Here is a 14516-nt window from a genome sequence, read left to right on the forward strand (position 1 = left end):
TTCTAAGTAGCAAGTATAAGGTACCTGAATTTAGGCTTGTTTCTTTATTAAATACAAGTTACTAATTCTCTCTTATAGGATTACACTCGCACAAACTACCTTATTTATAATTCTATTAATACTAATAGCTTTAGAAGGTATTAAGAAACTAATTTCGGTATTAAAGATCAAATTTTAATAGGAGTTTTAATAGTTATTAAGGAAGAATCAAAAATCGCGATTTTTTGGTTGGGCGGAATGGGGGTTTGGGCGGTTGGTGGGTGAACCCTTCTAGCGTGGTTTTAGCGCGAAGGCAGGGCGGCCGCGCCAAACACGACTTTTGCCAACTTCCCCTTCATCAGCACCGTTGTCTTGCTTCACTTCACGAAATTTTATGTTGTGCCCAACTTCACTGGATATATGGGCCAACACTCTAGCTTTCCAAGATGGATTCTATTGAGTATTTCATTGAAAATCGCCAGTCCTTACTTGACCTTTACCATCGGGACCAACCGTACCTGGCTGGGTTTGATACCGCATCGCAATATTTTTGAGCAAGGCAAGCTCTCAAATCTCACGGGCACAAGAGTTACAAGTCACCGATATGCGATAAGACATACAACTGGATAACTTCGAACTGGTGAATCGGACTCGCTGAAAATTTGCCTTCTCTGTTCTCAGCGTCACATCACATCACAGTCATAAAATGTCATCTAATTTCTTGCAATTATACACGCAGTACAGTGTTTATGGAGCTCATTTTCCGATTCTCACCGCGGTCTCTTTTATCAACTGCATCATTTGCAGCGAAAACCATTAATTAAGTTGTGTTTTTCCAACTGCTGCTTCATTTTGGGTTGGCTTGGCACGTCGAAATTTCACGATGGAACGGAACCCGGAGTTCGTGAGAAAGCCACTGTTTTCTGCACGCTTCCCGAAACAGAAAGGCGTTGCGGTGCCACGCGAACTTGCCCTTTGCGTCGAAGGCACAGGGGGCTTCGCTTGTTGGAAGGTGCGAGTGAATTCCTTTCTCAGCACAATAGAATCCTAGCTTTCTATCGTTGCTTCCCCTCCTTACTACATCATCACCATCACCAACGCCGGGTAATTCTTTCCCTTCTGCAAATACTTTCAGCCCACATCTTCTTCTTGCAAGTGGAAGATTCCGCATCGAGAAGTTTTGACACGTTCATCCTGGAATCGCCAGCGATATTTACACATCCCCTTTCATTCCACTTCTACATCTGGCGAACGCCGTTCCACTTTGGAACGGGAAACCTCACCGGCGATGGGTTCTTTCACACCGAATGACAACCCCTTCGCGGGTATGCGAAACACTATCAAACATAGAGTTTCATACTTCTATGATTCTGACGTCGGCGATTTCGCATACGAACCTGGTCACCCGATGAAGGTAAGCTTATTTCCATACCAAATTGCTGTTTCTTGTTTGGGAGCTCAGAGACCTAGAGCTTCACGGGAGCTTGAACGCGCAGTTGTCTCTAAAGCTCGGCTCCTCGGTTCCTCAGCTCCCTCCTGTATCTTCGGAAACTCCCATACTAATTCGATGATTATGAAGCCGCATCGCATTCGACTGACCCATGCTTTGGTGGTCAGCTATGGTCTCTACAAACGAATGGAGATCTTCGTAGGTTCCTTACCCTGACCTTGACTGGGTTCGATTTCTGGACTCGCGCTTACAATGAACTTCAGCGTGCTAAACCAGCTTCCCGCCATGACATGACCCAATTCCATAATGACGATTACATCGACTTCCTCTACAGAGTCACGCCAGAGAACATGGATCATTTGCGCGCAGAGCAAATCAAATACAATGTGGGCAGCGATTCCCCAGTTTTCGACGGCTTATTCGATTTCTGTGGTATCAGCGCTGGCGGCAGCATGGAGGGGGCAAGTCGTCTCAACAAAGGCAAATGCGAAATCGCCATCAACTGGGCCGGAGGTCTCCATCACGCCAAGAAAATTGAAGCAAGCGGCTTCTGTTACGTTAACGGTAAGTGCATCCAATCTGTTCAATGCACCTTTAGCTAATTCAAATCTCTGGTAGACATTGTCTTGGCTATTTTGGAGCTTTTAAGATTTCATCGAAGAGTTTTGTACATCGACATAGATGTACACCACGGAGATGGCGTTGAAGAGGCCTTCTACACAACTGATCGAGTCATGACCGTCTCCCTCCACAAATAGTAAGTGATCAGGACGCACAATATCTCTAGCCTGGACTGCCTCTGGATCCTATCTCAACTCATCCCTTTAGACAATTACTAACTCGCGGGTTTACAGCGGAGAATTCTTCCCTGGCACTGGTGACGTTCGTGACGTTGGCATCGCAAAAGGCAAGAACCACTCAGTCAATTTCCCACTCAAGGACGGCATCGACGACGAGTCCTATAAATACATCTTCGAGAAAGTGATTGGCAAGGTCATGGAAACTTATCGACCAGAAGCCATCGTCTTGCAGTGCGGAGCAGACAGCCTCAATAGCGACAAACTCGGTAGCTTCAACTTGAGCAGTGCCGGTCACGCAAATTGTGTCAGTTTTGTCAAGTCTTTCAATCTCCCACTACTCGTGCTTGGTGGAGGAGGATACACTATGAGAAATGTGTAAGTTGGAGAACGAGCTCAATTACTCTCTAAATTTTCTCAAGCGAGTAGTCACTAATTGTCCCTCGTCTTGCTAGGGCTCGAGCATGGTCTTACGAGACTGGGATATGTGTTGGAAAAGAAATGTTTGAGGAGATACCTTATCATGAGTACTATGGGGTAGGGTTCGACTTCTCTAGGATTAAGCCTTCGAAACTCACTCTCTATAGTATTACAGCCCTGATTTTAAACTGGCAATTCGACCCTCCACTGCCGAGAATCACAATTCGAGGCAGTACTTGGACGAAATAACTACTTTGATCTTAGAGAATCTCAAGCAAGTCACTTTCGCACCTTCAGTTCAAATGTCCGACATTCCCCAGCAATCCATGGGCATGACCGCCGAAGAAGAGGCCAAGCAAAACGACTTAGATGAGGATAAGAACAAAGATGTTCGGACGACCCAATACCGAAAGGACAAGATGGTTGTTGATGAGGATGGCTATGTGAGCGATAGCGAGGGTGAGGATGATGAACTTAGTCCCCGTCCATTAAAGAGACGTATGAGGTTGAATCAATGATTCGATGGACTTCTTTCAAGGCTTCGTAACGATACAGTACGAGTTATACCCCTCATGGATTCATAGCAATATCAATCAAAGGCAATGTTGTTTCCCCTACGAGAGCAATAGCCCTCCCTTGCATTCCAACTATAGCCTAGTGATAGCAGTTCTCCTATTCGGGACTAGGCAAAACCCCGCATAACCATACGACATCCCACGTCCTTCTCTGGCCCCTTACCTCTCAACCCCCACTGATAATCCTTTTCTTCCAAACTTCGACATCTCACTCTTCACAATGGCAACAAATACAAGAACAGAATGGTACAAAGACAACTTCCTCATCTCCATCAACCCCTCCCTCATTCAACCAGCAGCCATCAACGCAGCGTTTGAATCGGATTTGATGTACTGTAAGCCTTATTATTCCCATATGACTCTGACCTTTCCTTCTTTAGCAGCTGAGAGCGAGGGAGCTGTTTCAGAAGCAGTCATGACCCCTTATGCTTAAAAGCAAGACGTCTTCATCATACTCAGCTCATTCGGATCTTTTTGGAGTTTAAAGTTCTAATCCGTTGGACAGGGACCAAAACCATGGACGAGGGGGAGTTGAAGAAGATGCTGGAAAACAGTCTGTGCTTTGGACTTTATGTTTTGCCCGAGTCGTCTTCAGCCATCACTGGTGCGTGGTGACTTCCAGATCCCCGCTCCATGGAGCGGTGTTGAAAAATTCTGACGGTGAAAGTTGATTGTAGGCAGAAGCAGTCCAAAGCAGATTGGACTGGCGAGGTTGATTACGGATTATGTTACTGTTGCGTATATAACTGATGTTTATGTTTTACAAGAGTATCAGGGGAAGGGGCTGGGTACCTGGCTTTTGAGTACCGTGGATGAGACGTTGAGGAGTTGGAAGGGGTTGAGGAGGGTGTGTTTGATGAGTAGTGGGAATGACGCGTGGTATGAAAAGGCACTTGGTGTTAAGGAGTTTGATCAGGGGAATAAGAGTGGTTTGAAGTTTATGACGAGGAAAGGCGGTGGGAGTGTAATTGAGGATTAATTGAGGGAGAGGGCGGGGAGGCTGAGGCGACTCTGCCTAGAGAGATTATATGACAAAGCTTTCAGTAGTAATAAATTATCAAACATCTCGGGATGCATTGCCTTTGCAAAACTAAATACGCAATCCAAGGGCCATCATGGAACGTACGGTGGATTTTTGGGGCCAGTTTACATTTGAGCGCGACTTTGAATCTCTATTTCGTTGCGCGTGGACAGAAAATACGGCTCTCATTATCAACGTCCCATGTTGGGCTGATTGTTCAAAGGTTATCTCTGTTATATGGCCCCTGTCAACAGTTATCACAACAGCCCAAGCATACCTTATTGACGCCGAGTTTAATCCCTATTTTCCCTTCCACATCTTATAAAGCCCTCCGGGGAAAGTTTACGGCACGGAAACAGGACAGGAAGATGGATCTGACCATTGATTTGATATGTGGGGTACTTTGGATCTATCTTGGAAGGGCTGAGTAAGGTTACTGGGCTGTAGCTTGGTGATACAGAAGAGTGAGAGCCTGCCACGTTTGGAGCCCGCTTAAGATAGGGGGCTGACTGGTCCGAAGTTCCGATTCCCCCCATGACAGAACGTACAGACTCGTTCTGACGGAAACACGTTTCTGGAGAACGTTCACATGTAATCAATTAATCCCGCAGCAAGTGAGCACAAAGTAAGCAGCACAGCGTGAGACATTTTTGATGTGGGCCTCGGACGAAGGGTTGAGAAGGAGATGGTTCGAGTCAGATCGACATCCCTTGATTTTTGAAAAGGACGCTCCTGGCTCCTGCGGATGAAAGAACGAAAGGAAAAGCATATAAAGTTTTCGCTGCAAAGCTTAGCGATGAGAAATCGGAAAAGGGGGAGATGTACTTGTATGGGACGGGACCTGGCATCTCTTGGCGTTCAGGGGATAAAGTCTCTTCCGGCGGAAGGCGGCCACTCGTGCTCAGCCACTTTCCAACCCACCAATGAGTTGCGTGGCGTGCCTGCAAGGGGAGCCACAGGTGCAAAAAAGGACTGCGACTTGCTCCGCATTTGCAACAGTTGTTTAGGAGCAATCCGGAGCATTCAAGCTTGAGCCTGAACCCGAGAGGACACAAGCAGTCTTTAACTTACCGCTCCGCTCGTACGGCCAGCAGGCCAATATCGCAAGTCCCGGCCAAGTTCCTCGACGATAATCGCCGCCGTCCCTGGTGGTCCCGAGCACAATGCCGGGCCAGTGAGCCACAAAAGCGGGTGTGGGGAAGGGCACAATTCGGGGGCGCCATCCTGGCGTGGTGACACTGCGCATGTGGAGCTGTGATACCGTGGAACTCGACCGCAATGTCTGAATGCCGCCACACTTCACTCCACAGTCTCATCGCCGTCATTCTGATCCCAGTATCGTGACCCCCCACAGATGTATGTGTTTCTTTGCGGGCCGTTTGGCGCTGGAAGAGCCGCAAAGCTCGCGTGACTGTTGCATTCGGCGGCCTGGGTCTGGGTAAATGCGTGACCAGCCTTGCCAGTGCACCACGGCGACTTCACGGCTCAGGTGCAGCTTCACTTCCTCCCTCCATCACTCTCTCCATCCTCACTCCCTCCATCCTTCACTCTCTCCACCCTTCACTCCCTCCGTCCTTCCCCCACTCCTCACCCACATGCCGGCATGAATTGTCTCGACCGTGTCTTCTCAATCATGAAACGGGGCCCGCTTCCTATTCTCCCCGAGAAGCTGGCGCAAATCCCGTGAAATTATCGGAATGCGCTCGATGTTCTCGTTTGCGAGGCCGGAAGTGGCCAATGTGAGGAGCTTAAAAAGGCCAGGGCCCACTCCGCTCTATGGAAAAGCACCCTCGGCTTGCACAGCTACACTATCTGCACTATCAGCACTATCCTCTAACACCTGCCTGGTCCTGGCCCGCACGCACAGCCGAATCTACAGAATGTCTCCTCCTTTAAATAACGCTGCCGACCCCGTTGAGCGGACTGCCTCTCCGTACAGCAATCCGTACGAACTGGGTCCCAAATCCAAGATCCTCTCCTCCCGCACCTCCAACTACCACAGCACCAGTCTTCGAAACATGGTTACCGTCAATACCGTCAACAAGACCGCTCTTCACCCTGGCGGTGTCCAGTACGTTCCAATTCGGCGAAGTCACTGCACTCGTCGTCCCCCAAACTCCTTGTCGAAGCCGCCACTAACTCGGTTTCCAGGCCGGTCAAAGAGCACACCGAGCTCGAGGAAGAGCTGCACGAGAAGGCACACATCGACTATGACCGTGTAGCAATTGTACGCACTCACCATTCACATTGTCGTCGTCGTCTGCTAACAGTCGTCTTCCCCAGGTTCCCAACCCCAGCGTCGCCGCCCTCTACGAAGATGCCCTTGTATACGAAACTGGCTCTGCCATCACATCCACCGGTGCCCTAACTGCATACTCAGGAGCAAAGACCGGTCGTTCGCCTCTGGACAAACGAATTGTCAAGGAGCCCGGCTCAGAAAATGATATCTGGTGGGGGTATGCATATCCAATCTGTCCCGCTATTGCCATGGACTCCATTCTGACTGCTCACAGACCTGTCAACAAGCCGATGACACCCGATGTAAGACTACATTCTCATTCAGCTATTCGATCCCGTGGTCATACAGTGGCCTCAGCCGCAAGTCCCATGACCGCTGCCATTCTTCTTACGAAATTGCATTCCAGTCGATCAGACCCAATGATCATCAATTTCACAACTCTATCACAATTGCTTCTTCGCATTGTTGCACAATTACATTCCTTTTCCCCGTAGCTCCATGCACGAGCAAACGTCAATCCTCTCGGTTGTTCCTTTGTCGACCCCGCATTTTCGTCGAGGGGTTGGCTTGACGCGCTATTATGTCATAGCTGGGCTTTCATGCGCGCCACATGCGGAATTTCAGCACGTGCTCGCCTTGCTTTTCGCTATGTCGCCGACGCCTGATCTTCGTTTGCTAATTGTTCTTGCAATAGGTCTGGCGAATCAACCGTGAACGAGCGATCGACTACTTGAACACACGAAATCGAATCTACGTCGTCGACGGATTTGCAGGATGGGATAAGAAGTACCAAATCAAAGTTCGAGTTGTTTGCGCTCGTGCCTACCATGCTTTGTTCATGCGAAATATGCTTATTCGCCCTGATCGAAAAGATCTTGAGCATTTCCATCCTGACTATACCATTTACAATGCCGGGTCCTTCCCTGCCAACAGATACACGGAAGGTATGACTTCAGGAACCTCGGTCGCGATCAACTTCGCCGACAAGGAGATGGTAATTCTCGGTACCGAGTACGCCGGAGAGATGAAGAAGGGTGTTTTCACTGTTCTCTTCTATGAGATGCCCGTCAAACACAACGTTCTCACCCTTCACTCCTCTGCCAACGAAGGCAAGAATGGAGATGTTACAGTTTTCTTTGGCCTTTCAGGGACTGGCAAGACTACACTATCAGCCGACCCCAATCGTGCTTTGATCGGTGATGATGAGCATTGCTGGAGTGATCGCGGTGTCTTCAACATTGAGGGTGGTGTAAGTTGCTCCATATCTTCTTACTCGAGGCACTTACTGATGAATTCAGTGCTACGCAAAATGTATTGGCCTTTCTGCTGAGAAAGAGCCCGATATTTTCGGTGCCATCAAGTTCGGTTCTGTTCTCGAGAACGTTGTGTTCAGCCCTGAGACCCGCCTCGTTGATTATGATGACTCGACTCTGACGGAAAACACTCGATGTGCTTACCCCATCGAGTACATCGAGAACGCCAAGATTCCATGCTTGTCGACAAATCACCCTACCAACATTATCCTCCTTACCTGTGATGCTCGTGGTGTTCTCCCACCCATCTCCAAGCTCGACTCCGCCCAAACCATGTTTCACTTCATTTCCGGTTATACTTCAAAGATGGCAGGCACTGAAGATGGCGTTACGGAACCACAAGCAACCTTTTCATCTTGCTTCGCCCAACCTTTCTTGGCTTTGCACCCAATGCGTTATGCGAAGATGTTGGCTGACAAGATTGAGCACCATAAGGCCAATGCTTGGTTGTTGAACACTGGATGGGTTGGTGCCGGTGCTACCACTGGTGGCAAGCGTTGCCCGTAAGTAATATTTAAGCCGTGAAACAGTGAACTTTGCTGACGGAGATAGACTGAAATATACCCGAGCTATTCTTGATGCCATCCACTCGGGAGAGCTTGCGAAGGTCGAGTACGAGACCTACGAGACGTTCAACCTCGCCGTACCAAAGACTTGCACTGGTGTGCCCTCAGAACTGTTGAATCCCCGAAATGCATGGACCGCTGGCCATGACAGCTTCCGGGACGAAGTTACAAAGCTTGGCAAGTTGTTCAATGAGAACTTCAAGAAGTACCAAGATGAGGCCACTGCAGATGTCATTAAAGCTGGCCCCGAGGTTAAGGTTTAGATGAGGGTGTGAGCGAGTCTGATGTGGGAATTGACAGATTGGAAGGGAAATACAAATTGCATGGCGTTCCCCTCACGCTGCGTCTCCTGTAGTATACTTATTTCGAGCGCAAGCGACAAATGAATTCAAGGCATTATGAAACGGGGAATGGGGTTTATTGACATATGCATTGAGTGATGCCAACTTAGACTCTTAACACCCGGGTCACGAGCGAGATCAGCAGGGCAAATCCCTGTCTCGTGGAAGGCCCAGAAAGTATCAAAACTTTGTTGGGACAACTTCCAAAATAGAAACCCCATCAATGACTCATTTGATCAAGAGCATACAATTAATTATACCAGCTGATGCTTTGAAGATGCCTAAGCTCATTGGAGGAGGAGGCGATGCGTTAGTGCTAGGGTCAAGCCGTCAAAATATCCACAACTCAATGGCGAGATTGGCTCATTCTGCACATGATCAAGCTTGCCACTCTCTTCATTCTGCAGGAAAATCCTCAGGATCCAAGGTTTTTTTAGCAGATGTTTCTCAAAAGCACCATCGAAAGTTCGATGCTCCAACAGAAACGGAAGGCTCCGCCGTTCTGGAAGACTCACGAAGCACGATGCCCGAAAAATCGCGGTGTCTCAAAATGTCCTCGCCGTCCTCGCCGTCTTGTTCTTTCATACTTGCTCGAAATCTGGCGACCAGGAGTGCGTGGAGATTTGACCGGTCACGTTGGAGGTGCCCACGTCACTGTGAGGGAGCGAGGTTGCGGAAAGAACCAGCATTGTGTAGCTCTGGAATGCCAGAGATGTTAATACTTCTGGACTGGCATAAATTTGCCGGCCATCCGAGCCAATTTCTACTTTGACTAGTCTGAAGCATTTGTTAGCCCATGTTTCTCTATCTCCTTCCCGTTCTTTCTCCACAAACTTTCCAGACAAAAGGTGCTCGATTCATATATCTACCTATCTTACGCGTATCTTACTTTCGACTTCGCACTGCGGGCAGTTTCTTTCGTATGCAGTCCTATTTCTGTGAGACACGTCAATTCTGGAGATGCAGCTTAATGAGTTATGGCGCATTAATTACTCGATAAACTTGGAAGCTGCGAGAAAGACGCCCCTACCATTTCGATCAAGAAGAAACCGTCTCAATCATGAATATGACGGCCGGCAATACGACAGCAATACCAAATGCAGACTCATCTGTCTGCGATGCGTTGGAAAACGGAGGAACGATAGTATTCTGTCGACATTGGGTTTCTCAATCGCCTTTTCCTTCTTCGGCCAGCAAGCATTAACACAGAGATTGAGGAGATTGAACGGAGCCGACGCTGTGGTAGAGGAGCTGAGAAAGATAGAACCTCTTTTGGGGGAAAGATTAAGGGGCTCGGGAAGTGTCGAGAGAGGGCTTGGGTAGAGGGATTTTGGGGGCTGCTGCTGCTTCCGAGGGCTAGTTGTTGCGAGATTACTCTGAGATCCTGAGCACTAGCGGGGAATAAGATTTGAGACGCGAAGCACAACAGCTGGATTTGAAGCGGTTGCTTCCAATGTACCGAGCATTTGAGAACATTGCCGAAATCCCGGTGAAGGACTATGGGTGGTTTAGACGTTATTGAGGAACGAAGGGATTGTGCTGGAAGTGAATGGAACAATGTGTATATGATGGAGCGATCAATGTACAGAAACATGTCGGTTGAATCAACATGCCAATCCTGCATTGTACCAAACTGCCTAGGACACCAAGCTATATGATGAAAGTATTGATTGACATCTTCGGCATGCCTCATAAGCCAGCCAATCTAGACTTGGAGGGCCAGCTCATCAACGTGATCAATAGGGGTTAGATATTGGATGGGCGGGGTGACTTAAGTCTTGGTTCAGAAAGTTCAAAAACTTATTGGGAGGATCAAATGACCTTGAATAATTTCTCAAAAATATGACAATTTCTTAGACTATGATTTGATCAAGAGCATATAAACCCCTTTTGAAGTACCTCCGGCCGAGCAATCAGTGTTTGAAAACGTTGAAGTTCATGGAGGAAGCCCAAATGCTAGCCTCACAGTGGACGAGAAAAGCGGACTGAGCTCCAAATGTCCCAAGTCAAGTTGAACAATATCAGATCGTTTAATCTAGATGTCCCTCAGTTTCTAGTACTTTCAAAGTCTTTCAAAATCCTAGAAACCCTCAATACTAATTTCTGCTCAGTCCAGGTCTGATCAAATGTCCCCACTTTGATTTGGACATTGAAACAGGTTGAAGCTCATTGGAGGGAAGGCACCCCAACGCCAGCACATTTGCATGCTCCACATGCGGTCACCACCCGCTTCGACGACAACCTCCGAACAAGCAAATACCTGGACTGTCCTGCAGCTGAGCCATTCGTTCGCAAGAAAAGCAAGCACAATATGCCGTCGGAGCGTTTGCCCTCGCAATCGCAGGGCCGGCCCGCGCACGGCACGCAGCGGTCAACAAGCTCTATTCATAGCCAGACAGACTCGCCCTCAACGACGCCCCCTCAACATACGAAAACGAAACCCCTGAAGCATGTAGTCGGCGCAGGACGAACTCACGCAAGGATACCGTCGAATCGAAGCTTGGTCAAGCTGACAAAGACGCACGGCAATGATTCGCATACGGACTTAAAGAAACTCCCGCGTAACTCCTCTGCAACCAGTCTCAAGAAGAACAACTCCCACACGAATCTGAAGCGAAACCGTTCCTCTGCAGACGTCTCCAAGAGACCGAAGTCCTCTCACGGACCAGACAAGAGGCCGGCATCAGTTCACTTCGAGATTGGGGACCAAGATCAAGACCAGGAGGACGGAGAGGAGGAGTGGGAAGAAGCAAGTTCTGCGTCACCAGCCTTGTCTCGATCCGCTACGCGATCAGCAGCATCCAGTAACCATTCCTCTGCGAAGCCCTCCGCAAACAACTCAGAACCGCACTCCCCCCCTCACTCCCCTACTGCATCAACAGAGCAGCTCCCGAATGGAGGGAGCGAGAAGCAGAGCGCGCGCCAGCACTCCGCTGACGCAAAAGTAATAACAGAACGACTGCTCCAGCGCTCGCACTCCCAGAACACAGCTACTACCAAGATGTCCCTCGCGACCGCCACGCCCACAGCCTCAGGGCACTCCCCTCCCCTAAATTCTCTCGAGAAAAGCCAGACCTCGACACTGAACGGAACGATCTCGACCTTCAACGGCACACCCAAGACAGGAAGCAGCAACAATGAAGTCGTGTCCCGCTTTGTCAGCGGTTCCGGCACACCAAGTGAAGCGTCCCCCTTCCTGCAGAACCACAAACCGTCGACCTCCATCACAAATGATGCGCCGCAGAAGAAGAACGAAGAAGTGAAGAGAGCGCAGTCCATGGGCAACTTAGCCAGGCATAACTCCTCCGCAGACGACGACTCCGAGTCTGCTCTCCTACCACGATCTCGCAATTCTTCGCAATCTCATGCCTATGTACCGCCGCAGCAGTCGCGAACACAGCAGAAACTATGGCTCCAGCGCGCTTCGTCAAATATCGAGCCCCAGCAGATGGCGCCTGGACTTGCGATCAATGGCGTGCATGCCGGAATAGGAGCGGGCGTAGGATCGAGCTTGGTGGGCGCAGGCTATGATGGGAGGGATCCGCGGATCAAGCTGCAACTTGAGCGGACGGGTCTGGAGTATCTTGTTGTTCGGCGGCATCAGGATCCTGTCGGGCAGGCGCTGAAGCGGTTGAGCGTTTTACCTGGTGTGGAGAGGAATAGACGTATCCCACCTTCTTCGCAAGCGAGTAAGAAAGGGGATAGCGGTGAGGGAAGCGGCAGCGTGGGACGGTATGGATTGAGTCAGAGCTTGAAGGAGGGAAAGTCGAATAGGAATGGGAAGGACAAGGTTATCAGCGTTGCGAGAAGTAGCTATGAGGGTCGTGATAGCAGTCAGGACGAGAGATGCATGAGTGGCCGAGCGAACGACGATGAAGGCATCGGAGCTATATTGAGGTCTCTATGGGAGAAGAATTTTGATCTGAGCGCTAGTGCCGACTGATGTTCCTCATGTCGCTCCTCGACTGGATGGTGTCGCCCCTTCATATTTCGAAATTAGCTCTTACTTGCGGTCTTGCATGGCGTTTCTGGTGGGCCCAGTCTTTGAATGGACAGACTGGAGGACGGACATGGGATCGGACGAGGATGGGCGTCCGAATTGCATTGAAGAAAGCATTAGGACTTGTGCTTGTACAGGTTGAGATAACGTTCATGATGTTAATGACGCTAGAAGCATTCTCACGGCTGAAATAAAGCTGATGAATTTATGCCATTAGATTTCAAAGAAAGGACGTTGCAGTGATTCTTGTTTTCACTGAGAAAGTCTTCGCTAAAGCATTCCATCACTCACTATCCACCCTTCTACCTCAAAGGGGATCCTCCAAGCCCCTTCCCAGGTGTCCATCCTGACCCACTGAATGGACTCCCTCCCGCCGCAGGTGCCAGCCCCAGAGGTCTCCTCACCGGTGTCGTAGGCCCCGGCCCAGGTGTCGAAGGACCATGCCCTGCCAATGCTCCAATCGGTGGTGTCTCTGTCCTCTCGATAAGATGGCCATCCCTCTTCACCGTTGGAGGCTTATAGTTCGTCTCTTTGCCCTTATTATAGATATCCTGGACTATCATCTCCAAGATCCCGGCATCCTGAAATTCCAAATACTTTTTATACAGCTTCAATGCTGTTCTCGCGTCCTCGATACTATCATGTGTTTCAAGTTGAATGTCTTCTTTCAGGACACACCAGGCTAGAAAGGCGAGCGAGAGTTTGCGGAGGCGCTCTTTCACGTAGAAGAAATCGATTGTGTCGATTACCTGCGCCTTGGGGACGTGGATATTCGTTACTCGGAAATCTTGCTTGAGTCCGTGACCGAGGAATTTGCAGCCCAAATTCAACAGGATCCAGAGCTTTTTGTACGTAACCTTCAGAGGAAGGAGGTTGCGCTTCGAAATTCTCGGGTCTAGATCACCATGTACGATTCCTGAGTAAGAGGTCAGGTAGTCGACGATGGGTTCTTTGCTTGCAATGTAATCATCGATGAAGGGTAATCCTTCATCTTCACCAGATCCTCGCACCACTGACACACGGGCCAGTGCATAGACTATTGGCCGTATGGTTTCTCGCTCACCTTCTGAGTTCACTTCGATTTCTGGCTGTCTCACTGAAACGAACTCTGTATCCAGAGCAACAATAGTGCCTTCCCCAGGAGCTTCATGCAGACGGTCTAAAGGACGATAGACTTTCTCGCCCAAGTTCGTGCTATAGAACGTCAGCGTCTCAAGTGAGGCAGGAGGGGTGAGTCCTCACTTTTCATCCGTGTACAGTATAGAGGTATCCAAATTGAGCTTCCATGTATTGTCGATGCGGTTATTAGCAGCCTTGACTTGATATGTGATCACGGATGGCAATTTCCATGACGTGTTGAATGAGAGCGCTTCTTCCGACTGTATAGGCCGGACGAGAAAGTCGTTGAAGAGATGCCATTGACTCTCGCCGGGGGGAACAGTCTGGGAATGGGCAACTGTAGAATGTGAGCGACATTGACTTGCGATTTAAAGATAAATATACCATTAACCAAAGAGACAAGATGTGATTTCTGATGTTGCCCACTGTCGATGTCTGCCGCAAGACCAATTAAAGAGTAAATCGTGATATTGTGCGACCCACGTTGAATGTGGAATTTCAGATCCTCGCCCTGGTAGCAGAAAAACTGCCCGTTTTCAAGGATAACCCCAATTTCTTCGGGCAGCCATCCTGGAATCGACCAGAACTGCCTCGCTTCAGGACTATTGATGGCTGCATTCAGAACAAGGACTGCTGGGACGCTATGAATCGTTTTCCTCGTTGCGAGAGATTGATACCGTTGGCATCTGCTACACC

At 49.2% G+C, this 14516-nt stretch overlaps 5 protein-coding genes across 5 annotated transcripts; 4 read left to right on the forward strand and 1 right to left on the reverse strand.

Annotated features, from left to right (window-relative positions):
- Window positions 1-1306: 1306 nt before the first annotated feature.
- K444DRAFT_519055 (histone deacetylase) lies at window positions 1307-3164 on the forward strand (the record flags this gene model as incomplete). Its single annotated transcript, XM_024873922.1, has 7 exons — window positions 1307-1393; window positions 1559-1627; window positions 1693-1993; window positions 2048-2186; window positions 2284-2604; window positions 2682-2763; window positions 2814-3164. 7 exons carry the CDS (start codon window positions 1307-1309, stop codon window positions 3162-3164), a joined length of 1350 nt encoding a protein of 449 aa, XP_024742298.1.
- A 243-nt stretch (window positions 3165-3407) lies between these two features.
- K444DRAFT_659631 (acetyltransferase) lies at window positions 3408-4200 on the forward strand (the record flags this gene model as incomplete). Its single annotated transcript, XM_024886372.1, has 3 exons — window positions 3408-3556; window positions 3727-3825; window positions 3899-4200. The coding sequence occupies exons 1-3, from the start codon at window positions 3442-3444 to the stop codon at window positions 4198-4200; spliced, it is 516 nt and encodes a 171-aa protein (XP_024742299.1). The 5' UTR covers window positions 3408-3441.
- A 1922-nt stretch (window positions 4201-6122) lies between these two features.
- Window positions 6123-8623, forward strand: K444DRAFT_519064 (putative phosphoenolpyruvate carboxykinase; the record flags this gene model as incomplete). Its single annotated transcript, XM_024873923.1, has 7 exons — window positions 6123-6313; window positions 6394-6469; window positions 6526-6698; window positions 6756-6783; window positions 7176-7730; window positions 7780-8297; window positions 8347-8623. The coding sequence occupies 7 exons, from the start codon at window positions 6123-6125 to the stop codon at window positions 8621-8623; spliced, it is 1818 nt and encodes a 605-aa protein (XP_024742300.1).
- Window positions 8624-9639: 1016 nt separating this feature from the next.
- K444DRAFT_607952 (uncharacterized protein) lies at window positions 9640-10314 on the reverse strand. The gene has a single exon (XM_024879270.1). It carries the CDS (start codon window positions 10293-10295, stop codon window positions 9807-9809), a length of 489 nt encoding a protein of 162 aa, XP_024742301.1. The 5' UTR covers window positions 10296-10314; the 3' UTR covers window positions 9640-9806.
- Window positions 10315-10895: 581 nt separating this feature from the next.
- On the forward strand, window positions 10896-12811 carry K444DRAFT_607953 (uncharacterized protein). Its single transcript, XM_024879271.1, has one exon. It carries the CDS (start codon window positions 11013-11015, stop codon window positions 12642-12644), a length of 1632 nt encoding a protein of 543 aa, XP_024742302.1. The 5' UTR covers window positions 10896-11012; the 3' UTR covers window positions 12645-12811.
- The last annotated feature ends 1705 nt before the right edge of the window (window positions 12812-14516 follow it).

The sequence above is a fragment of the Hyaloscypha bicolor genome, assembly GCF_002865645.1.
Source record: "Hyaloscypha bicolor E unplaced genomic scaffold K444scaffold_16, whole genome shotgun sequence".
Classification (NCBI taxonomy): domain Eukaryota; kingdom Fungi; phylum Ascomycota; class Leotiomycetes; order Helotiales; family Hyaloscyphaceae; genus Hyaloscypha; species Hyaloscypha bicolor.

Bases quoted from the DNA above. Each gene is read 5' to 3' on its own strand.
- K444DRAFT_607952 (XM_024879270.1), bottom strand. From the start codon at position 10,295: ATGTTTCTGTACATTGATCGCTCCATCATATACACATTGTTCCATTCA.
- K444DRAFT_607953 (XM_024879271.1), top strand. From the start codon at position 11,013: ATGCCGTCGGAGCGTTTGCCCTCGCAATCGCAGGGCCGGCCCGCGCAC.